This window comes from Pocillopora damicornis, chromosome 12 (assembly GCF_964200805.1).
Source record: "Pocillopora damicornis chromosome 12, jaPocDami1.2, whole genome shotgun sequence".
NCBI lineage: Eukaryota > Metazoa > Cnidaria > Anthozoa > Scleractinia > Pocilloporidae > Pocillopora > Pocillopora damicornis.
In genome coordinates this window covers 19,924,792-19,950,546 of record NC_142681.1, presented here as the reverse complement: position 1 = coordinate 19,950,546, position 25,755 = coordinate 19,924,792, and the positions used below count along the sequence as shown (strand labels likewise).

General features: G+C 35.6%; 2 protein-coding genes across 3 annotated transcripts in view; one reads left to right on the top strand and one right to left on the bottom strand.

The window, feature by feature from the left end:
* LOC113680990 (uncharacterized) overlaps positions 1–14,614 on the bottom strand; it is a 29,578-nt gene extending 14,964 nt beyond the window's left edge. Inside the window, exons 1-2 of one of the 2 annotated variants that reach the window (XM_027198044.2) lie at positions 14,412–14,614; positions 13,725–13,967 (exon numbers count right to left, since the gene is read on the bottom strand). In XM_027198044.2, the coding sequence (XP_027053845.2) occupies positions 13,725–13,967; positions 14,412–14,444 (276 nt within the window). In that variant the 5' untranslated portion in view covers positions 14,445–14,614. Of the gene's footprint in view, positions 1–1,341; positions 2,878–13,724; positions 13,968–14,411 lie in introns of those variants that run through there. The other variant, XM_027198045.2, reaches the window with a different exon arrangement.
* Positions 14,615–19,666: 5,052 nt separating this feature from the next.
* On the top strand, positions 19,667–25,213 carry LOC113680987 (lysophospholipase D GDPD1). The gene is made up of 11 exons (XM_027198041.2): positions 19,667–19,971; positions 20,534–20,576; positions 20,754–20,814; positions 21,098–21,172; positions 22,004–22,049; positions 22,566–22,690; positions 23,370–23,459; positions 23,722–23,855; positions 24,288–24,338; positions 24,446–24,497; positions 25,020–25,213. Exons 1-11 carry the CDS (start codon positions 19,836–19,838, stop codon positions 25,206–25,208), a joined length of 1,002 nt encoding a protein of 333 aa, XP_027053842.2. The 5' UTR covers positions 19,667–19,835; the 3' UTR covers positions 25,209–25,213.
* The last annotated feature ends 542 nt before the right edge of the window (positions 25,214–25,755 follow it).

Below are 25,755 nucleotides of genomic sequence, written 5' to 3'. Positions count from 1 at the left end.
TTCCAGAATCGGATAAACCTCCTTAATTTCTCAAATGAGATTTTCAAAGTTTGACAAGAAATCATTGCGTGCGGTTCATATATCTTTAATTAATTGATATTGTAGAAAAGCACAAGGGTTTTTTTAGAACACTAATTTTCGGTTGACTTCAATTCATAGTTACCTACATTACACAACTAAATTGAATTTTCATTTACGATTAAACCTTTTTTATTAACGACTGGAATTTGTTTCCGTTCCGCATATTTACAGAGAAATAATTACTTTTGGAATCTTAGATATTCAATAAATGGAGCGATTTGTCATCGTCACTAGACCACCTTGCACAAACTTCGTCTAATTTACAAGTTATCAAATTCTTCTAACTGGGAGCATGGACAAAAATACAAAAAACCCAAACGCTTTTTTTTTAATTCACTCTGTGCAATTTAAAAACTTTCCAAAGAGCTTCGAAGAGTCCCTTAAGGTAACAGTTGCCTACAATAGATCGCTGACCTGCAACTCGTCAAAACATTCAGAGAGTTCATATTCCTCTCAGTTGTTGAACAAGACAAATTTAAGCGCATACTAATTCAAGACAGGAATTTGCTGCCCGGAAATGAAGAGAACGTAGTACTCGAAATTAACAGTGTTCCTTCACGTGAATAGTAAATGCAAAACGTGCTTACAAAAACAGACAATAAGGTCTCTCTTTACTAAGCTAACAAAATTTCCATAATTCAATTTTGCTATCATTTTATTGGCATCAAGATATGGCAACTTAAAAGAAAATCATACTCACACCAAATACCAACAGGTGTAGAAAATCGAAATAAAAAAGGAGACTCTCAGAAGCCGCTTAAAAATACGCATAATAAAATTAGATTTTGACACAGCATAACATTCTGACGCAGAATTTCAAAATAATTGAAGTTAACAGTAGTTTCACGGTAAAACAAAATGATAGTGAATTCCTTAATTTTTTTAACAATTTCCTGATGTAATCGATGAGGCAGTATTAGAGTGACCTTCGCACTTTAGTTTACACCCAGCAAAGAATTCACAAAAACATTTTAATAATTCAGTAGAAACATAACACCTCGTCACAATGATAAATTGAATAACGAAGAATCTAAGTAAGAAAAGTGTTTAGAACCAGTTTTAGGGAGGCCATTAAAAAAGAAAAAAATACCCTTCGCTTTGCTAGCTTGTGGTAAAATCAGAAAAGGTTTACCGCGAAAATCATTGAAGATACTTTCCTGATTAGTGAGTTATTTAAATCTTGCTTGTAATGAGCATTGTTCCGCCTTTATCACAAAAAACTCTATTAAGGCACTTTAAACTTCCTTTGTTTTAACTTACCCAACTGTTAACTCCAAATACATATCCATGGTCATCGCGTTTTAACGAAGGAACTTTACTCTTCTTCACGAAAGCATGTCGTTTCATTTCATGGCGCCTCGATCGCAGGTCTTCCAGCCACTACATGTGTTCGTTCGAATAACTGCGTGAACTTTGAAGCCAGGAAATTCGAAACAATATGGATACGACAGTAGGAAATTCGTTGTTGCGTCTCTACGATAGATTCCTCAAGGAGTCACTAATAGATGTGGTTTTTTGGCTCTTGAGTTCGAGTAATTTGCAGTAACAACTTGAAATATCCAAGCGTTGTCACTCCGGGCCTTTCAGTGAAATTCGTTATCCACGACCTTGCTGTCGAAGTAACCTTTTATTACATCGAACAAAGACACCCAAGATGATATCCCTTTTCGCAAACCACTAGTGTGATAAGAATTGACTCAATTAATTGCACTCGCCGCTTCGTCGTTTCGGAGGAGAATAACACCATGATTCGGAGCGTGTATTTACAGGTCCTCTCAACCGTCGACACGAACAACTTTCAGCTCTTTAAAGACAGATGTTGTTGAAAACTTGAAGTAAAATTCTAATTTTTCCGTCAACACTTCGTCCTTAACGCAGCAAGATCGATTGAGGCGTTAAAACAGAGGTCGAAGTCAGAGCGAGTAAGATCAACCACACATAATTTGAATACGCTCTAGTTTAAACAACCAAATCCGCATGGAATCCAACGCGAAGAGCAAAACGCTATAGGCCAGTAGCCTTGTTAGCAAATAACTAAAACAAATAGCTGCTATTGGATATTAATTTATCATGACTCTTTCTGCTGTGGCGAAAAACTGTTGAAGCGAAACGAAGCACTTATCACACCTATTACACTCACAAGAGCTTGATGATAGAAAATATAATTCAAACTTATCTCGGAGGTATTTATAGCCTTGGATCACTATAAATCTATTGTAGCTTCGCAGGCAGCCAAAAAATTGTCAACACTGTCTCCGAAAGAGCCAATGACAACGAAGGCGGAAAGTGCAAGAAACACAAAAGAACTTCATTGTAAATGTCTTTTCTTAAAGGAAAACTAAACAAACATTCTATCCACCAGCGGTGCTAACAATAACGCCGAAACAAAAGCAAATAAAAAAAAACACTCCCTATAACGCTGGAAAAAAGTTCTCACCGGAATACAAAGAAGAAAAAATATATATATTCACACTGCGACAAATTTCTATTATCTCGATTCAACGATTATCGGCAATTTACAGTTAATGAAATTTCACTTCTCAGAAAGTGATTTGACCAGTCGTTACAATCAAAATCTAAAGGTAGAGAAAGATACAAATTTGGTTTAAGTCCCTCCTATTTCTTAACGTGCCCGTTTGTATATCATAATTTCTCAGCATGAAACGAAAAAAATTTAAATAAATTTGCATTTATTTTCCTTCCTTCCGGCAAAGACCTACCTATAAAAAATACATATTATACGTTAATATACATTTGTGCTTCTATAGGAAATATATCAATTAAAGACACTCACAAATATAATCGAGAAAAAGCAAATGAAAATATATATCACGAAGAAAATCGAGCTGTTCTTTTTCAATATCTAAAAGTACCCTCTTGTGCTCACAATATTTGATTTTCTTTCCAATTTTCCATCACAATGGTCAGGCTTAGAGCTTATATAGACAGCTGCAATTTCCTTTGAATGGAAAACCATCACACACGCGAGGGAAAAGCAAAACGTGTTTAGTCAAGTTTACAATCAAAACAAGTTCAAAGAGCTGACGCTTCAGCAATGTTTACATAACAAACTCAAGGGAAGTACATCCCAGGAGATTAAAACAACAAAAACCGTCTTCTTTTACCTATAACTCCAGCACGTGAACAATATCAGCAGGATTTTAAGAATATGAACTGTTATTGACCTTTCAGAAGCGTGACAAAATCAATGTTGGAAATTTAATTGCAAATACTAGGCCAAATGGACGGTGGTATGATCGCAGTAACAAAATGACACTTCGATTTAGTAACAAAGTGCCGTGCAATAACATTTTAGTCCGCACATTGTACGCAACTAAACAAACTTCACAGAGTAATCCTAACGTTTGATATATACTGAACTTTGTAACTGTTTTGTAACCAGCGCGGATGTGAATATTATCAAATTTAATCATATTTGTTCAGGGGTCTTCAATAGCATTATGTTGCGCGTCTTGCAGGCAGCATCAAACGACGGCGGAAGCAATTACCTTCAAAAGAGATACAGAAACTCCAAAATAACAGGGTTACTTCGTATAAAAAACACCAACAAAAAAACTGAAAAATCTGGAAAGATGATTAAGAATAGGGAAGATTAAGTGGGATTAGACACGGCGAAAGTGGCACTTCAAAGCTGAATTCACTGAGACGTATAAGTCGTCTTCTGTTCGTTGATTACTGTTTAATTTTCTCGTTCCCATAAGAAAACGCTTTAATTAATAACACTTCCTCTTTTACTTCTCGTTTGATTCACCTTTTGTTACCCATATCTAATTGCCAGTTGTACAAATATCATCGTTTCTAAACACAGAGACATCCAAATTACTTCAGACAGCTTCCTGGCTGCAACACGTTCTTAAAACCCACCAGTTATCAACCACACGGGTAATACAGGTTTTGTCCTCATTCGCTCTGACGAAGGGCTAACTAAACCACAAGCGTAGCGACAAATACATCTTTCTTTTCAAAATTCCTTCTCTTCTAAAAGCGCAACCTCCACCCCAGAGTTCTAAGTGACAAAGGGCAAAAAGACGAAGCAATAAGGGAGGGGAGGCTGTGACGATTATCAGAGCTTAAATGTAACTTAAAGTTCGTTACTCTCGTAATCAAATTGGCGGAGTGAAATGAAAGTTCAGGAAAGACCTACTGAGCCAAATTAGGTTTACAGTACGATTTCTGTAATTAGGGTCACCTACAAGACTGACCAATCCGATTTCAGAAAGCGAGCATCGCATTCCATTTGAATTATGTGTCATGTTTGCCTTATTCGGTCATATTTGTTACCTACAATGTGATTGGTCCATTTAATTTAATCGACCCGGTGACAGTAAAGGAAATCTGTTTTTTTTTCTAATCGCTCTTCTCCATCTTTCGGTAGCGAATGAAAATTTCTTCGAGAATCTTTTTTTTAGCAAACTAATACTTCATTTGTTTCTTCTGAATTGAAAAGAAACTTCTCAGTTTGCCTCAAAATTCAAGGACCTACTTACACTCCAGTTCGTTAGGAATGTATTTATTCCTCGATCAGTTTTAAAGCATACAAAAAAAATTATAATGGCGTAAATCAAGCCGAAACATGTCTATGAAAAGTATCATTAATAGTGAGTTTGAAATTTATTCTGGTTTTTTAAATTTCGCGCGCTATCACTAAACTTTTGAAAGGAAAGTCTTTCAAAAATGTCCATATAGTTGAATAGGCAGTCAGAACAGTACTTAGAGATTATGCGCAAGTATCGAACGTGCACGCTATAATTCAATTTCTTCAATCACTGCATCTAAGAATTGAACCTTAAAGATAAATTATGTCGTTGACAGACGTGATCTTTTTTTTTTTTTTTTTGCAAAAATACTGCTCAAATTTACAGCTATTTACTCTTCATACAACTTAGACCTTAAAACAGCAAAACCTAATTGAAATTATTTTCAGTCGACACAGATCCTATTGCACAAAGCCGGTGATCTGGTTAACCAAATAACTGTTCGATTCTAAATCACTTAGTTCACTACGTGCATGGAATTGTAAATTTTTTTAAAAAATAATATAGTAGTAAATCAAATTATGGTTGTATGAATATTAACTGAGGATTGGATGTGAAAAGGATTAAACAAGGGTTTTTTTTTATCTGACAAATTTCATCCATTTTATCAACAGGGAGCTGGCTTAACCCTTTAACTACTAAAAGTGATTAACTTGCAACTTCTCCCCTATCGTATCTAAACATTAACCGGCAAACAGGTAATGAAAATACTCAAACTTATCTGATAGAACTTGCTATCTTGATCAAACACCAGATACTCGTTACTAACTTACGAGGAAATGTGTAGCAGCTAGAAGGAAGAATTCACAATCTGATCTTGGGAGTTAAGGAGTTAAAAACGTTAGCGAGCTCTAAGAAACTCAGAACATTTTAGACATGGACATTTTAGGAATGAATAATCGAAATTAAACGAATTTATTGGCAAGCCGAAAGAAACAAAAGCTTAATCGATTGCTCCAAAAGGAAATGAAAAGTATGTAACATCTCGTTTGTAAAAACACTCTTATTCGTAATACATTCTAATTCTACACATGATGATAGATTACGTCTGACCCTAAACAAGCAAACTTCAAGTTTAATGCGAACGTGGTTCCCTGGAAATTTATCAAAAGAGGTGCCGTCTTTAAATTTCTGAAAAAACAGGAATTCAAAAAAAGATTTCAAGCTGAGAAGACGGAACTAGGAAATATATGTACATGAAGATAATCAGAAAAATGTTGTTTGAAAAGTTAACTATAAGTTTTGCATTTTGCAGGTTATAAGATAGGCAACATCTGCGATTACCATTGCACATCTGCAATACCTATTGCATTGTAGACGCACATAATCACTAAAACAGCTGTTTAGTAATTATTAATTTTGAAAGCAGATGTATCAATTGGAAATTGCACCATTTTTAACATAAACGCGTCTGAGACGACAAAGACTCTTTTAAAACTGACAAATTGGAACACGTAGGTACATGTACATAAAAGAGTCCTACAAAAACAACATCTCGCTAAGTAAATTAAGTTAATATCCTAATAATGAAACTCTGTATCAATTTCAAAATGAAAATGAATTCATGTCATCAAGAAGCTTAGCAGTTTCCCGTTTCTTCTAGAATGCAGATTTTAAGCTAGGAATTGAATTAGATTGTTCACAAACAAGACAGTTTGACCTTATAAATCCCTTATACAGTTCAGGGTTTCGATGTTGAAAATGAAATAGGCACACAGCCATGTATTGTTTGGATATGGATAATTTGAACGCATAATATGCTTACCTTGGCGGGAACTTCCACCGAATCATCCAGTTCTTTCATGGAGGTCATCTCAATTTCTGACTCCGTTCTTAAAGCTACTTATGCTTTCTAAACCACACTTATGATAAAATACACTTCTTCCCTACAGGGGTAAGAAATCTATCTGAACTTGAGGCTAAACTTTAAGAAGCCACATCAATGCCTTGGATCCATTAGATTGCTGTACAATCATCCAGTGACAGAAAAGAAAGAGCTTTCTTTTTTATGGCCAAAAGTTATCACTAATGCCTCCGAGATGAAGCTGACGATCTGATAAACATTGCACGTGTAAAATGTTTTTACTGTAAGCAAAATGTTCTTTATGAAAACAGTAGTTGAAAGGTGACAGTGCACTTAAACTTGCCAAACCCTTTGAAAAAAAAAAATTGAAAACACTAACTTCTATTATTAACTTATGGTTACAAAAACTTTATCTTGTAAATGCTGCAATTTACAACATGCACAAATCAACAGGTGACTGACAATTATTAACTGAAGGAAAGAGAGAGTGAGGGAATTACATCCTTGGAAAACAGATGGTCGAAGTATTCTCACCCAGATAGCATTTGCATTAAATCAAAGGGAAAACAGCTTAAAAATCAAACTTAGAGCAAGATGAAGGATGTTAGACAACAACATAAACAAAAAGTGGCTTCTTGAATCAACAGTTAAACTTCTCACACAGAAGGTCAAATAGTTGTCACTGTCATTTGGCCTTTAAGTTATCATTATAGAGCAAAATACACAGAGTGTTAATTAACTCTACGCAGTGATATTCAATAACAGGTAATTACAGCATTTCAAGAATTATATCATGTGTCATCTCACAGTTTAGGTCTCTCTTCTGATGTAAACAACACCTAGAAATAATTTTACACTAAACCCTTACAGTAAGCTTAGAGTCCATGATATATTTCAGTATCTTAATTTGATAACATTTGTGTACAGAGATTTGGTTCGCACAGGATTTTATCCCTCTGGAAAGCATTTTATTATTCTGTGGTGTTGGATGATTACCATCAGACTAGATCTTTCTGTGACGTTTTGGAATCTCTCCAGCACACTCACCAAGTGAGACAAAAACAACTCAAGATCTCTTAGAATTCTTTCAGTCGACTTTCACCTTTATAATACAAAGTCTGGTAAAAAATATTTGATTTAATAAGGACTATCCACTGGCAAAGAAGACTACAGACTGATGAAACATGCAAAAGTACCTTGAGTTATTCACTCTGGTGGCAAGCTTTTCTTCAAGTACCAATTTCTTCAATTTTGTTGCATTCAAAACCTTTACAGCACACTTAAAGCCAACAAATGATTTCACCATCATCTTAACTCGTGTCATAGAAGACTGTGACATTTTATAAAGGGATTAGTAGAGAAGAAAGAGAAAAGGTTGCCAGCGGTTTGTAAATTACTGAAATTACTGAAAAAGATACCAACAAAGGGCTTTTACTCCATTATCAGAGCCATGTAGACAACAGGTATAAACAATCGCTAATAAGAACTATGCTTCATTGCACTAAACGCCTGTCATCCTCACCGGACCTCTTCTCCAAAGAATGCTACAATCTAAGGAAAATGTTTCTGAAATTAAAATATCCTGTAAAACTTATTGATTCCATTTTTATGAGATTTCACCCCTCCCAAGATCTGAACCAAAGCTGTATTGAGCCAATTGACAGCCCTGTATTAATAACCTTGCCTTTCAAAGATCAGAAATCTGCCGACTCCATTCGCAAGCAACTAAACGACCTTGGAAAGAAAATCGATCGTGTAATACAACCAGTTTTCACAACTAAGAAAATCTCTGAAGATTTAAAAGTCGATCGTGTAATACAAAGTCGATCGTGTAATACAACCAGTTTTCACAAGTAAGAAAATCTCTGAAGATTTAAAAGTTACAGAAACAATGCCCTCACTTGTAAACCAACAATGCGTTGTGTATGAATTTCAATGTAATTCCTGTGATTCGAATTATATAGGCTACACGAGCCGTCACCTCCACCTGCGTGTCGAGGAGCATAAGTATTCCGTCATCAGTAAACACCTACAGGATAAACACAATTGAAGACCTACCAATCTTCAAGAGCAGTTTACCATCTTAAAGAAATGCCATGGAAAATTTGAGTGCCTTATTTACGAGATGCTTTTGACAAGGAAAAAGAGACCGACTCTGAGCACTCAAAATGACTCCATTCCAGCGAAACTGTTTATTTAAAATATTTTTCCATTCTTTTGTTTATTCCCGCCTCGTTTATTCTAATGTAATTTGTCACTTACTATTGTATATATATAACGTTCACTATCTTGTTATAATTTGCATTTGATAATGGTGACATGTCGTCGCCGAAATGTCATGTTTTTATATCGCTACTCTTTATTCTAAAATGTTTCTCAAAACCTCTCATCATTAAAAAATACTTTTGAAAAGAAAAAAAAACCCTAAACCATAAGCAGTGATGCCCCATTGGGGGGAGGGGGGAGGGGTGGGGTGGGGTCTCTGAATGTCCCATATCCCATTAATTTTTGGGCAAAACATCCTGTATCCCTTTAATTCTTATGGTTTGTATCCCTGTAATGCCAGTTACCATGGTGACATCATCAAGCAAGATATGTTTAAGTACCTGATAACAAAAAAATACTTTTTCCTGGGGTGTTTTGTATTTCAAATTGAAATTATGTGCAAATAAGACATCATGTTTATCAATGCTTTTATGTAACATTCTACAAAGAATTGCTAAAGGACTGAGGTGACTTTGAAGCAATGAGTAACCAGGAAAGTGGTGTAGAATGGAAAAATCTGTGGGGGAGGGGGAGGGGGAGAGTTGTTCTCGGACGAGAGCCAATATTGGCATCTATTGTCAATATTGACAATACTTGACGACAAAATGTAAAAAAATCACATTTGAAAGTATTCTTTTCACTATTTGCACCTTCTATAATGACAAACTAACAAACTTCTTTTATTCTCTTAAAAAATGAAAACTTCGATCCTCGATATTCCAGAATCTTTTTTTAAATGTCCAGTATCCATTTAATTTCCCGCCAAAATATCCCATATCCCAATAACCCCTGTTCAATTCTAAATCCTACCCATCCTTTTTTGTTGGATTCTCTATTCCAACTACTAGTAATCCCTTTCTTTCCAAAAAAATCAGACACCTCAACTAAAGATGTTCTTTAACAGGGGTTAAATTTACAACTTATATGGCAATTTGTCTAGTGTTGCTCTACAATTCTACACTTTTTTCTGGGATTCACAATGCTTTGTCATAACTACTCCCCAGGCTTACTTATGATCAAGTCACATTACTGAACAATTCATGCCTACAAGAAGCATTCTCACAGTGATGCACTTTGAGTATCATTTACAAAATACAACACTCATTTATGCTCACAAAAACATTAATAATAATAATCAGTGAAAACTTTGTTTCTAGCAAATGGTTGGGAAATTAAGACATAAAATCACTACTACATACCATATATGAAGCAGTTATTAATTCTATACATCAAGATCTCCCCCATCACATTAAATTACTCTGGAAACAACAGCATGCTATCAAGAGGTTTAAGGAGGAAAGCAAAATTTTGTCACAATAATCTTTTGAAACTAAAAAATTACACCTTTGACACTGCATATGAGATGGGCTGGAAACAGCTAAAAACTTGTGTTAAGGTAAAACTCAATTATCAGTGGGGTCAAATACAGCTACTGGTGAAGATGGATGAAGCATATCACTTTCCTGTTTTCACAAAATATACTTCAAACTAAAGGTAATTAAATTTTTAAGGTGGCAATAATTGGCTGATAACAATCTTTACTAAGGAGGTATTGAAACACAAACGAAAGCTGTCCATGACAAGTTTTAACATTATATAACTTTGCTGGGCACACGCCAAACCTTAATTTAGGAAACTAAGGGCCTGAAAAAAAAAATCTATAGAAGAGGTTTGGATTTTTCTCAGAACAACAACAGTCTTTCTCATGAAACGGTAAATCACATATTAAATAAAACTGACTCTGCATGATAAAATGTAACAAACTTAATTCCTTTAATAAAGCATGAATTATAAAGAATATAAAAATATAAAAACTATGAATTTTAAATCAATAGTGAGGATCTAGTCATGTGGCTTTTGAACTCTCTGCCTGTACTTTAGATTCCATTGCAAGCGTTTAGATGTTCAAAATCATTTTCTTAGATGTTCCTAGAGTACAAAGATCTTGAGCCTGGGCAGAAACAAATTTAACAAAAACCCCAATAGGAATACTAAACTTTTTGAAACAATATTTTGGACTCTGAAAACTTCTGGTGACACCAAAAAGAATGCTGTATAAGTAGATTTCTTATATCAAGATATCTTTGCAACTGTTAAAGCCATCATTTATCAAGGTATCTTTGCTGAGCAGTTACCTATCTAAACCAGATGTTGGTGTCAATGATCAATGATTCTAGAGTTACGTTCAGACAAATTGTCTCCAATGAACAACACAAAAGACTGAGCTGTAATTAATTGACTGCAGAACTTAAGTTGTGTCACTTGATAAACACCTATGACCTTGAAGGGAAAGACTCTTGATGATTAATTTCTCTCACAAAAGATATTGGTCTTCCATCATTACGGAACAATAAAAAAACGAAATTAATAACAGCTTTGTACAGTGGCTTTTAACTAAGAGCCATTACTAAAATGTATTGATTTCATGTTTCCACAAGGATACAAGTATTCACCAATTATCAGCCTTAGTTTGTTAACAAAACAATACTTATTCACTAAAGGAGTCAAAAGTCACTGAAGACAATTAACAACGCTTTACAGGGAGGTAAGAATGCCAGAAACAAGCTTGTAATCTGTTGTGTAACATATTCTCTACCGATTGATTTGGACAGACATTTCTAATTTATTTCCACTTTACCTCAGTCAAAACAGAACAACAATACAGAATACTCGGCATGGGAAATCATTGCCTTTGGGTGCATTTAAAAAAAAATGTATCAAACACATCTTGCTGCTCTAACTCACATCACAGACACCCTTTTCAACAACAGTCAACAGCTACAAAGTGTACAGAACAATTGACTTCTGCTCTAAATTCCAAAAGGGGAGATTAAATTTATTTGATATTACTTGTTACCATTTTTTTAGCAAAATACAAGTGCAATCAAAGTTATTCTAGATGACAACTCTGGAAAAATCTAAACACTATATCAATGGATCTTCGTCACAACAATAAAAGCATGTTTACCTCACCACAAAGAAAATTTACCATGAACTGTTTCATAAAAGATGACTATGAATGCACTTGATTTGTCTCAGTTGTTGTTGTTGTAAATTGAGATTAAATGACAGGTACAAATGGCCTGAAACATGCCTTATTTCTGTGACAAGTCAGAGAGGCTTTTTTCAAAATCAATTTGAAGTGCTCTTGGGTGCATTTGACCTTTATACTTGACACAAGACCAACATAAATGGATAAATTCAAAATGCCTAAAATAGCTGTGGTGTTGACTTCATGAAATTGGATAAGAGCGGTATTGTGCAAGTATCAAACTTGATACACGTTGAAAACACAATGAAGTTCAAAACAGCACGACCCTCTTATGCTTGACTAAAGACTCAGACCTACATGCGAGAAAAGACCTGTGAAGCTCAGATAGTCAGAATAGCTCTGAAATTGATCCAAACATGTGCACTTATGCCTGGAATTAAATGACTTCCAACTGATTCAATAGTCTTAACAACTGCATGATTTAAAGTAATAAAGGATTCCAACAGATGGGTTCCAGGATTTTGTTTCTTTAAGTATTTATTATTCTTGTAAACCTCTTTTATGCAACAGATCTCCTACAGTGGATTGATTAATTTAAATATAATTGATCTTAGAGACAAAAGTATTCTAGAAAAAAAAAACAACAACTTAACAAAATTTGAATTTTCTCCCCTGAAAATTGTGTCATTTCAAATGTCAAGGCAATATCAATTAATTATGTTCTGTAGCAAATTTCATTAATTATTTTCCTTTTTTTTTTTAATGCGCAGAAAAATATTTTGAGAGCTTTTGAATTAAGAAATTGCGCCTGAATACAAGTTAAGGAAACCACTTGTAATTCCATTATCTTTACAAAATTGAAATTCACAACACTTGTTTATTTTAATCAATAATCGCGATCTTTCCCGAGGATTACTGCGAAATAATTAATCATCACTTCTTCCAGTCTTAAGCTCTGTTAGTATGAAACATTCACGGACACAATTCTATTTAACATGTTGTAAACAGCACCATGGCTGAATCATTTTTCTCTAGTATGACAACACATTACTCATCAAATATTTACGCGGAGAAAGTTACGAGACATCTAGGTTATCTAAATTTATCCAACCTTTTGTCAATCAGGAAACTCGATTTAGCGCTTTCAATTCAAGAGTAAAGATAGATCCGCACAGAAGAGGTATTTCGTTCACACAACAGAGAATTTACCACATGGGGCCCAGTTAATGGACAACTATTTTAAGCATAAACATTTACCGTCTTGAAAATGCCTCGGCGGAAATGAATGTTTACCGAACGACATATTTATTAAACGAGATTGTATTCTTTTTCTCTGTAAATCACGAACGATCCCGTAATCTTATTAACTGTGAAGGCTAAAAAAATTTGCGCGATCTTTGTTGAGCAAATGGACGTATTTGGTTTCTAGAGCGCCGATTAGTTGGTCGACTAAGAAAGCAAACTTTAAACATTGTTTTCATCGCGTGTTGCAGTTTCTGTTTACATCTTTCTAAAATTATAGTACAAAGATCGCTGAAAGAAAATTGTTTTTGACACTTGAAAAATCAGATGATATAACAGGAGTAGGCACGCTATTACTAAATAGTACCAAATATGATAAAATACGTAAAACTCTCAACACTACGTAAGGTCAATAGAAGTAATTTTCGTTGCGAGGAAACTTAGAACAGAAAAGGACAAACACGTACTCAATTAGTTTGAGGTGAAAATAAGCAAACTTGAAAACATCTGTGAAACAAATTCTCTTTTAGAGTGTATTTGGCTATGTTGTTCACGTGAAAGCCATAAATTATTGCAATCTTCATTGTTCGCTTGCGGCTATTGAAAACATTACAATTAGTTCTTATGGGCAAAGATATCAAACATTTGAACTATGCGATCGGCCTTGACAGCATTTACGCCTAGCTCAAGAAAACTAACTGTTTTCCTTGTGGCTTGACATTATCATAGTTTCAGGATACTGCCGATGCCTATCGCCAAATTTATTTCCTCTCTAATTTCCTACCTTTGACCAGCTAGGTTGGAGTTGCACAGCATATCTGCCGTCTTCCAGCGCGCGTTCGAACTGCCGTGTTCGAATGAAAGCTGCAGATCTGTTTCCATAGAGAACGTGGTTCTGAGGATCGAGATTTATTGCATCTGTATATAGTTCAACAGCGAGTATAAACTCTCCTTGCGAGCAAGCTTCCCCAGCTAGCTTTGCCTTCTCCAAAAACACCGAGCGGGCTTCTGTTGTTGCGGGTTGCGTCTGAAAAGTGAAAACATAAACAAAGTGAAATTTCAAGACCGTATACTTCCAGAAACACTCAAGAAGTCCATCAAGGATTTACCCTAAAACTTAAGCGGTACATTTAGGAAAAAATGCTCTGCAGTTCAGTTTAGCTACGTACAAAATGCCTACCAATATTACACCACTCAGCTGGTACAGTGAGTTATAAACTGTCGCTTCCTGACCTGTCTACATCTACGTATGTAATTTCAGAGCGGTGGACTTCCACGATAAGATGGGTATCACTGGAGGTGAATTGTAGGCCGAAATTACCTCAGTGTTCGCGGTTTAAAACCTAGCAGTTTCCCACTCGTTTAGAGAGGGGACCTTCACAAAACACGCCACGAGTTTACCGAAATAATCCGATATACTCAACTACTCCGGCGGCCTACAAATATGTACAGAATTAGTTCACTGTCAAACCTGCAATTTGTCGTCCGTTGAGGCTTCACCCATTTAGCTCACAGGGGAGCAGAACCAAAAGTTTAAGGTATTTCCTGTCGTGTATAACATTCGCTTTAACCAAATATACAATACAAGATCTGTGATTCATTATGTTACATCGCGGGACAGTCGTTTTAAGACATCCATTTTCGAGACGATTTGGGTGAAGAACTCGACCCAGCCTCCAATGACGTCAGAACGTGTAACTGTCAGCCAGGTCACTATTTAATCGTTGCAAATCGAACAGGTTACTTAGCAAAGAGTATCAACAATTATATAAATTCGAAAATCCCTCCCTTTTTTTGAGATCGGAAATAAATAACACGCAGAATAGTGAAAAATAATTAAGTTAGTCATTTCTAGAGGGAAATTCTCATATGAAGGGTTCTGAAAAAAACGTGCTGACTAACTTCACTCGCGAACCCAAATTTGCATATAATTGTCAGGAATGCGTTCGGGGCATTTTAATTAATAGCGTAATTATTTGGCCTAAAGAATTAAAATTGATAGGTTACTGTAGCTTTTTGTGGGATTTTTTTTCCTCTTTGTACGTATTTTGTCAAGAAATATATTTCCACGCAAAAACAAACCCGATTATCTGCCAGGAAAACGTTCGTTGATTGTGTAGCACGGAATAAGCGGCGCTAATTGCGTGAAAACGATAATTGTCAGAAGCTGAGCTACTTTAAAAAGAAAAGCAACAACAAAGACGGATCGCGCTAATGATTTTGCTGTTAGCAAATGGGTTAGGGTTCAGTTAACCTGAATGGCACGCTCAAAACTTGAGTGATGATAGATTGATAAAATTGATCACTAACAATTTCTTCGACAAGAAATTAACAGTCTGTCAATTTCATAGGAACTTAAATAAATCGCCATACTCGATAAACACTTGAAATGGTTACGCAGTCTTCGAAATTTTGTCAACGTGCTATGAAAAACAATTAGAAACAAGATTAGCTACAAAAACAAATATATATTGTTTCAGTGGCATTCGTGCATGGTAACCACTATCAATTTGACTATCAGAAGAACGAGAAAATAATAAACTAACAGTAATTCCTATAATTAGCAGATAATTAAGTGAGAAAAAGAAACTTAACAGATCTTTCATGAGGTAGTGTCTTCATTAGTGGTGAAAAAGCCTCATTTTATAAAAAAAAATCGGTTCATCTTGTTTATAAATTATTTAGAAATATCGGCCCAGCCGGCTGTTTTGAACAAAGGTTGATTGGAGAAATACAAAAACGTTCTTGAAGGACCCTGAAGCGTTCCTAAAATGTTTCCTGTCTCACATAAAGTTGAAAATAATTGACTCCACCGACTGACTGCAAAACAAATTATCCTAAAAGAGCTAAAAAAAACTTTCGAAAAATAGCGGTAACATTCCTACGATCAAAAAGGGAAGGGATTGTGGAATGAGTTAACTTAAATACCATTATATTTAATGAATGGCTGATAAAATCTGTCAAGTACCATCTATATCATTAATTTGACGGACCACTGCATTATTCCGAGTGTATTATGGAAATGCATGAAGCTGAGAAGTCACGGTACCATGCTCTCTCGAGGTTTTGATGAGGGGAAGCAAAAAAGAGGGCCGGGGAGGGGGAGGAAGAGAGAGGGGTAATTTTGGAATCTTTTTCTAAACAGCAAACTTAGAATGTTGCTGATCGGAATGAATCATTTACGTTTTATAGAGGAGGGGAAAGGGGGGCAAAAAGTGTGAATTTTTTTTTCTTTTCATATATATGCAGAAGCTCCCATGAAGAAACAACTTCGGGGTGATGGAAACGTAACTGTAACTGGAGAAGGCTGCTGCTGTTTTCGGGAATGTACAAATCTGACAAAGTCCATCTGGAAGTTTAAGTTGTAATCATAAAACGAGATTTTCTCAGAGGGGTCTTAACAAAAACTCTCTTTTTACCTTCTTTAACTTAGCTTCCATTGTGCCAGATTACAAATATGCTTGGAGCAAGTAGTTTACTTCCTGAGTGAAATTTGGACCCGACTGAGCTGCTACTACAACATTTTCTTCAGCTGACGGTGAATAAATTCACCTCTCGATGAAAATGTGTCTGTTTAGAATAAATCGTTATTGCGAATCATTATCCGTATAAGGCCTCATTAGGTGTCCCAAGTTATAGATTTCACCGAAAAACACTTAATAATGTTAATTATTTATTATATGAAGACTCCATTATTCGGATATGAATTCAAACGAAGTACGTATACGCACCCGACAACGCTTTCGTTCAATCCTGGACATGGATCTTTTTTCTTCCACCACAAAGGACACTGGTGTTTTAGTGATGCAACTGTCACCTTGGAATATCCTTTAGCAGCTCTCAACTGCTGATAAACGGCACACTGCATGAAAACTGAACAGTTTGCCTCGTCCTCAGAAACAATATCTGATGAAAACTGCCTTGAATTCCATGTTAAGTGGACTTGAACAAACACGGGCGCTTCGGATAAAATCCCTTAATAGAATTACCACTCTTCCTACGAAAAGTATACAATTTCTTAATGTTTAATCTTACAAAGAATCAGTACATTTTTGAGATACAATTGGCCCAAACCAATTTCCTCATTGACATTGTCAATAAAGATTGTCATTGTTAGAAGTTTTTTTTTTGGTCTGAAAGGCCATAGGTTGGCCGAGGCCACCTGGATGTTGTGTGAACTCTCTAGATAAACATACGTGTTCTTTGGGCAAACTCTCCAAATACGTTTAAAAAATACACAATTGTTGATGCAATTTTCAACTGCAAGACTTCTACACTGAGAAAGGGGGCCAGTTACAAATCGTGCCAAACAACCTCATGTAAAGTTGATGTTCCCCTCCAACTGAATAAACAAACGTGTTTCCAAGAGAGCACAAGAATACCCGCCTCATATTTGCCGAGACGCAAACCAATAGAAAAATATGGCTAAAAGCAAAGTTTTTGCTCTTCACTTGGGTTTAAGTATCACCTACATTTTGATAAAGACAAAAAATCTGTCTGAGAGCTGAAAAAAAATTAACAGGATCATGAGCGAAAAAAGAGGCATGGAACTGGAAATTTTCAAGGGGATTACCCATTCGTATGACACACAAGAGATGTTTGCCATGAAAAGTTCACTCAAAAACTTAAACTGTGGTTTTTCGAATCATGAAACTAGAAATTTTCAAGGAGATTACCCATTCGTATGACACACAAGAGATGTTTGCCATGAAAAGTTCACTCAAAAACTTAACCTATGGTTTTCCTAATCTTACAGCCAAAAACATTTTGGAAAAACTGACCAATGATATTGCACAACACCAGACTTACACCACTCGACTCACAAACAACTTTCCCACTCGACTTTTATCATGACTTCCGGTCAAGTTGTTGAAACTTACAGACACTGCAACCGCAACCGATAACGGGGGGGGGAAGGGGGGGGGGGTGTTTGAGTATCACTCTCACTCAATCACTCCTCAAAATGTTTTCAGCATTACTCATGACGTTTTTTCCTCTTGAAAATATTTTTAAAATAATTTGTTAAATGACATGTTTTGAAATAGTTCTCCTAAATTCTTTTCCTGCTAGTTGTAACGATCGCTTCTATTCATAGCATCAACGATTTCTGTTACCCTTTGAAAGTTATTTAACACTCAAATATATAATAAGGGTTAAGGGTTTTCAAATCTTGACAAGCCAATTTTTCGCGTCGGCTTGATTATAGTCTGTTCCAAACCGCGCCCTTAGGCAGTTTGCATCATCATGAAAGCGTTTCATCCGGCCGTCAGTAGACAAAGTCTGACAGTAAGCCGCTATACACTGGCAGATGGTCTATCATCTGACAGCGTCTACAGATGAACGTCTCGAAAGACTACGAGAGAAATCTGCAAAAAAGAAACCCGCAATGATTGAGTGGGACCATTAATTGCAAAGTTTATATGTACTTGAATAAAATGGATTACAATGAAAGCTAAAAACTGTGTCAGAATGATTTATTAAGGAAAGGTGCAGGTTCATATCGATAGGAACATGTATTATGTACAGTTCACATGGAGATCACGTGGAGATCTGTATCGAAAGCGCAGCAGTCTTTGCTGTCGTCTGAGGAATTGGAGTTTGAACCGGGGGATTATGAATCAGGAATCAGAGCGGTTAACGAAGAAGGAATCTTGAAGTGAATTGCGAAGTTTAGTTGAAAGTAAATTATGAATATCGGAAAAAATGGTCAATAAATAATGAATCATTGGGCTAGGAAAAACACAGGAATCACGAATACCAAAGGTCAAATGATTCCACTTTTTTCATTAACCTGACTCGATGGAGGACAACGCGGTTGATCAGCGGGTTATGTTGGCATGTGACTGAAACTTCTCCGAAAGCTTTAACTAAACTATCTTCCTTTCAGACAGGAAAAGGTAACCTCGCTGTTCTATGATTTGTTCGTTTTCATAATTTTACAACTGGAGTTGCGTGGAACCGAGGTTTAACGAAGTTTTTTGCTCAACAATCATTTTTTCCCTCGGGGGCGTACAAAGTTGAATGCGGCAACAGAGCTAAAGAGATGGCAAATCTCTGACCTAATTACATTGAGTTAGACCATAAAAGACTGCTAAACTGTGCTTTATTTTATAATCTTTCTGCAGGGATAAAGATTATAAGCGAACTAATTGCATTAAATAATGCAGCCGCAGTGAAACACGACAAATTACAGGTGATCGGTCATGCCTACTTATGTGTGGGTTTCGTGTCAAAACATCCTGCCCTAGTTATTCCTGGTCTAAAAAAATAGATTTTGATCAATGTTTGATGGGCCCTGTTACTTCTAGAAGATAAAATTACCAAAAAATAAGCTAATTCTAAAAATAGATCTTCTTCCGGTGACTTGTGCGAGAAAGCTCTTCTCAGAGATGATTTTGAGAGGAGCAGGTTGAGTGGTGGAGGAAATAAACTAATCATAGTCAAGAAAAATAGACAGGAAAAAGTGAGAAAAAAGCTTGGTTGTTATGTCTGTGAGTGCGCCCCGTCATTATTTATCGTGGGGGAGGGGTGGTGGAAGATTTTTAGGGATCGTATTGTTTTCAGGGGAAACGGAAGGGGAAATCAGTCATCGCCAGGTTAGTATAAAGCGGAGACTAAAGAAACCTGACTGCTTATTAACTGCTGATGAGTGATAATCAGTCAAAATTTACCGTGACAAATCCAAAATCCTCCACCCACTTCCGCCCCAGCTGCGGCGATAAACATAAACAATGACCAGCATGATTGCAGCTGGTTACTAGATTACTGTTTGGTCATCCTGACACAGCAAGAGCGCGGTTACGTAGCGATCTCTTTCATTAAAATTTCCAATGAGGACGAAAAGTCGGTGGCCTGAAAACAGGGATTTGGAGCTTTGACATTTGTTGATCCCAAGATGTTAGGCTGGGCAATAGCTTTGCCAATAATTGGAACCTACATTGTAACTTCTGTAGTCCTTTTAAACTTTCCTTGGCTCGTTCATAGGAGGAAACAAACGAAGTTCCGTTGTCGCCACATTAGTCATAGAGGAGGTGAATTTAGTGATTAATGCGACTGTAGATCGGTCGGCAATTATGCTGATCATTTTGGAATCTCGACTTTAACTGCGACGGACTTAATTAATGAACATGTTACAAATCTCTCCCTATGTGTCATTATATTATCAGTTTACCGAAAAGAAGATGGTCAACTTTTCTATAAGTTTTACGTTCTACATGTCGCCAAGTTATCGCTTTTTTCAAGTCTTTCTTTTAATCTCTGAATAAGGTACATGTAGCAAACCGTTCCTGATCCCGAGTTCTGATCATTTTGTAGCCTATTCCAAATATTCCGATTTCTTAATATTGTTGTCAAGTTGAGGTGGGGCGGGTTGGTGGGGGAGGGGGGGGAAGGGTTATTGAGCAGCTCTCCGCGATCATGACATGCTAGTAAAAGCAAACAAAACATGACATGAAGTTTGGTTGCAAAACTGTTTACTTACCCTTCCCTGCCAAATAAAAGGCCTTGCACTTTCACTTGCAATCCTCTCCTTTAGGTGGAATTCTAGGAAAGTTACTAATTAACAAACTTTTTTTCTTGGGTGGTTTATTTCAGGGGCTGCAGAAAATTTAGAGAATACGATGACAGCCTATCATCAGTAAGTAAAATTTTGTACATACGTCTACAGATTTTGTACAAAATATCAATTTGCTCAATTTGGTTACCAAACAGCTCGTCCATTTTGGCCTTTTGTTTGTAACTTAAGGTGGCAATTTGTAATGAAACTTGCCCAAAAATAAACCTTTAATACATTTTGCTTTTATTTCTCCCTAAGTGCCTTAAAAATGGGAACAGAAATGCTTGAATTAGATGTTCGCCTTACAGCAGATGAACAGGTAAAATTGGAGATAAGACAGAGTTTTTGAAGGAAAGCAGTTTGCTTTATGATTAACAACAAAGAAGTAGCTACAATAATTATCATTGACAATAGATGTATCAATTGTCAATTTCCAATTGTTTAGTGTGTAACTTGATTATTTCAACATAAAGCAGAGTTTAAAGTAAACAGAGAGTGATTCAATGAGATCAACTTTCTTTAGGAAAATTTTGTACTCTCCACTCAAAGGAAAATGTAGAACCAATCTGAATTAGATCTTGGCATCCTTTAATTCCAACCAGGTTGTTGTATGTCATGATGATGAACTTTCCCGTGTAACAAACACAGACTTGAAGATTTGTGACTTGAATTTCAAGGTAACAATATTATTTATTTAATCTGTAATATTCATATCTGATCTTATCCCACAAATTATATAATACTGCTTTTGTCTGATTTTTAATCATTTGTGAGAGAATGATGCATCACAGTGAATGGTTTGATCAGAGGAGAACAATTGATCATTTAGTATAATTGTTAATGAGAGTAGTCCTGAAAAGGAATGTTGTCAGTAGTAATGACTGATTCAGAAATTTTAATGACCAAAGTAGAAGTCATTAATTGTCACAGTCAAGTGATTCCTGGTTTGAACAGTGACTCTTTACCCCTTTTCACCCCAACATCAGCATGCATATTCTCCACACTGTTTTTACACATTTCCTAAGATGTTGACAAGGAGAATTTGTATAAAAAATCAAGAACTTCCTTAGTTCATTTCCTTTATTCACTTGACATTACTGTGTGATTCAGGGGTGATAATGTAAGTAGAATTTAGATACTAGTCCCTGTTTGGGGTAAATGGGTTAACATTGACTTTCATTCAGGTTGTTGATGTATCAGTCATCCACACACTCCTTTCCTAGACTACTCCCACCTGGATGATCTGACCTCATGATCAAGTGACAATTTATCATTAGGAATTCTAAAACAATTTCCTAAGTTAAAAAAAGCAAGAGTCTGAGTAATTATCAAGAGGTTTTTCAATGACCATCCTTTTATAAAAGTTCAGAGAAATGGTCAATTAGTGATAAATTCATTGAGCCAACCTCACAATCTCTGTCTCTTGAGGTAGATGAATATTGGCCATAAAATTGAAACTCTTTATCTATGAAATGACAGATTTTGCTCCTTTCTATCCTTTGATTTAGGATTTACCTCACCTTAGCAGAACACTTGCTGTACAATTTCAACCAGGTGACTCCTAATACAATGGATATGTTACCTTTTTTACTTTTTTACCCAAGATCTCAATAGTAATTCTATTTACAGTTACTGTCTGCTGTACAATTCTCATGATGTTAGTTTAGCTTTTTTTTACTTACTAAATGCCTGAAGCAGGCTACCCAATGTATTACAAAATTACCAACTGTCAGAGAAAATTTCTATAAAGTAATGCCAGTAATCTGCTCTTTGACTGGTCTAGAAGGCTCATGCATTTTACTATCTCAACATATCAGATAAAAAATTGACATAAATAATCAAGTTTAGATTGGTATTGATATTAATCAGCTGCTCAAATGTACAAGTACTTTAAGCAGTTTTCTTGTTTTGCCAGTACTCGTAATTCTCACCAACTCCTTTTCATCTATTCTGTTGTTCTGACTAGCCATTGCCATTACATAAATTAGGTTTGCCACACTCAAAGAAATACATTCAAATGCTGTCTGGAATTGCTGTGACAAAGTTCTAAAATGTATGTTTTTTCATCAGGTGTGTCATGTGATATGAAAAACAATGACTGTCACATTCCACTGCTGGACAGTGTTTTTGAGGCATTTCCTAATATTCCAATAAATGTGGATATCAAAACCAACTCTGATCTACTAATAGACAAGGTGAGTGTAGGGTAGGGAATCATTATTGCATTTTTTTTTCCCTGCTCGGTTAGATACCTATGTGTCTATATATCTAAGTGATTCCTCAAAATTTGACATACAGCAAGGTGCTACAGGATTCCCAAAGTTATTGGTACACAAACATTGCATTTGCAATGTATTGGTGCGTCCTGAACTTTACAATTTTTGCAGCAAATCATCACAAATATTTTAAATTTTCAAATTCAATATAACCTTTAACTCCCAGAAGTGATTAACATGTCACATTGCAAGTAGCAAATCATTACAAATGTTTAAATTTTCACATTCAGTATAAACCTTTAACTCCCAGAAGTGATTAGCATGTAACTTCTCCTTGAAATATCCATACATTATCCAGCAAACAGGTAATGAGAATACTCAAACTTACTAAATGGAAGTTGCTTTCTTGATCTAATGTCAAATTCTTGTTATTTATTCATAAAGACATAAGTAGCAGCAAGAGGGGAGAATTAACCTTCATTTTAAGAGTAAAGGGGATAAGAATGTCAACAGCAATTTGTAAAATGCAGATTGGAGTAATTGTTTTGCTGTTGAATTGTGGCTGAGAGATATACTAAACTGAATGGCTCAAGTCTGAAACTACATCATTTGAGTTGAGTTCACTTGTTGATTACTTTGCCTTGTTCTCTCTTCTTAGACTCATGAACTGATCTCCAAGCATAACAGAAAGGATTTAACAGTTTGGGGAAACTTTTCTGCAGATGTTACTGAAAAATGTTACAAAAAGGTTTGTAAGCATCAATGGTAAGATTTGAACTTTTAACTTTGTCAAAATTCCATGAAATATTTTTTATAGTTATGACTGACAGCAGCACTAACTTTTTAATTTTTGATATCAAGCTAAGTAGTTAACTCTAAAAATTAGATGTAATACCCAAGTTGTTCTATAGAATTAGAAACTATGCTTTCAATCCGAACTATACACAACTAGTTTCTGAAGAATATGAATTGTATTTGACTTGTGTCAACTTTTCTTTAATTCCAATCAGGATCCAGAAATTCCAGTCATGTTTTCAATGAAGCGTTGTGCCATACTGGTCTTCTTGTTTTATTCTGGTTTACTGCCATTTATTCCTATCAAGGAATCCTTCTTAGAGATCATGTTGCCTGTCACAATGATCAGGTAAGTACATGTAAGTGTTGAGTATTAAGAGTATTAATCCTTTACACCCTAACATCAGTATGCATATTCTCCCTACTGTTCTCCTTGCATTTCCAAAGAGGTTGACAAGGAGAATTTGTTTCACAATCATGCGCTGCTTTAGTTTGTGATCATCTCCTTTATTCTCATCACTTTCATGTTTGATTCAGGGGTGAAATTGTAGGGAGAAATTAGATGCTAATCACTCTTAGGGGCTAAAGGGTTAATGACAAATACATAGAGCAAAGGTGGTGCTAAGAGCAATCAAACTTTCTATATTTCCGGTAAGAATTTTCAGGAGACCTATTAACATGTACCTTTTAGTTCATAATTTCTGGCATGGGAATACTGATACACTAGTTTTTTTTATTATTGACAGTTTTTGGTTTCATTCATTCTTTTGTTATACCACAGACGTTTTGAAGTGCCTCGTACTATGAAGATCTTGTGTCATATAGTCGACTGGTGAGTACAGGGGAACATATCAGGATGTTAAATAACTTTGGGTACATAGACGAATTTGATTTGGCTGTAAGTGTACCTTGAATTGACTTTTACTTTTTTGTTTTTAGGTTTTTAATCAGCCCAATCCTTTTCAATCATTTGGAAAAGAGAGGAATTCAGGTTTGTAACAACACATAATCCAAATGTAATGGGTAAAATAGAAAAAAGCTACTTACAATGCATTTCATTTAATAACATATACATACTGTTAAGAAAAGTGGGAAGGGAAATCTGGCCAACCATGTACCTCAGGTCTCAAGGTTTGCCAACCTAATAACATTTGAAAGATAACTCTCAGAGATTTCTGACAAATGAAGACTGTACATCGCAACAATAAGAAGTAAACTAGAAACAGAAGTTAAGTTGAATATATACATATAATAATATGGGTTTGTTTGCTTGTTTGTTTGTTTGTCTTTAAAAACACAATGCACTGGTGGTGAATATGGAAATCCTTATTTCACTTCAAACTTCATGAGAAATCCAAAATTCTCTGGTGGTACTTTTTGAGCCTACAAATGTTCCTTCTTTCACCAAATTTGTCACCCAAAACAGGCCTCAGGGTGTAAATTTCAACAAATATTCACAACACCATTGAACACTTTTATGTTATTAAATCATCAGTTATATTTTGTTCAACAGACCTACTTGTGGGTGCTTAATGAAGACAGTGAGTTTGATTTTGCTTTTAACAAGCTCAAGGTTGCTGGTGTCATGACAGATTATCCCACAAGACTCAGGGACTATCTGCACAGTAGCAATTTAAATCCTGGGCAGCCTGTGCCTACTGCTAATGGAAGCGAAAGGAGTGAACTAATTAAAAAGGATTAAACATATTTGAGTTGATCTTTAAAGTAAAGTAGGACATTTTAAACAGATCTTTAATGGAGACCTATTTGTTTTGTTGCTAAGCTAAAGCCAAACAAACACTATGTTGGATGGTGTAGTTTGACTCTAAGTTTTGATATGTTAATTCAACAGAGATGTAAAATAGTATCAAATAATGTCTAAGTTTCACTGGGCTGGTCTATAAGGTCTGGAAATTCCATTCAACTGAGTTTAAAAAGTATGTAAATATACTTTAATTTGTAATTCCAATTAAACTCATATCATGAGGAAAATGCTGAAATCAAGAAGGCCATTTACCTGTAGATCTAAAGAAGAGAACAGAAAACATTCATGGAACTTGAAAATAACTTCTTACTGACTAAGCTTGAGGGCTGTGCTGTAGGTAATGACTGAAGGCCAATATTCCCTAGTATGGCCTGAAGTGAGGTTAGTAAGTTGTTTATTATATGGCACCCTGGCTAAACTTTTTTATTTTGAATTTGGCAGTTTTGAGAACCAAAAAATTCACAGCTTATGACCATTTCCCTGG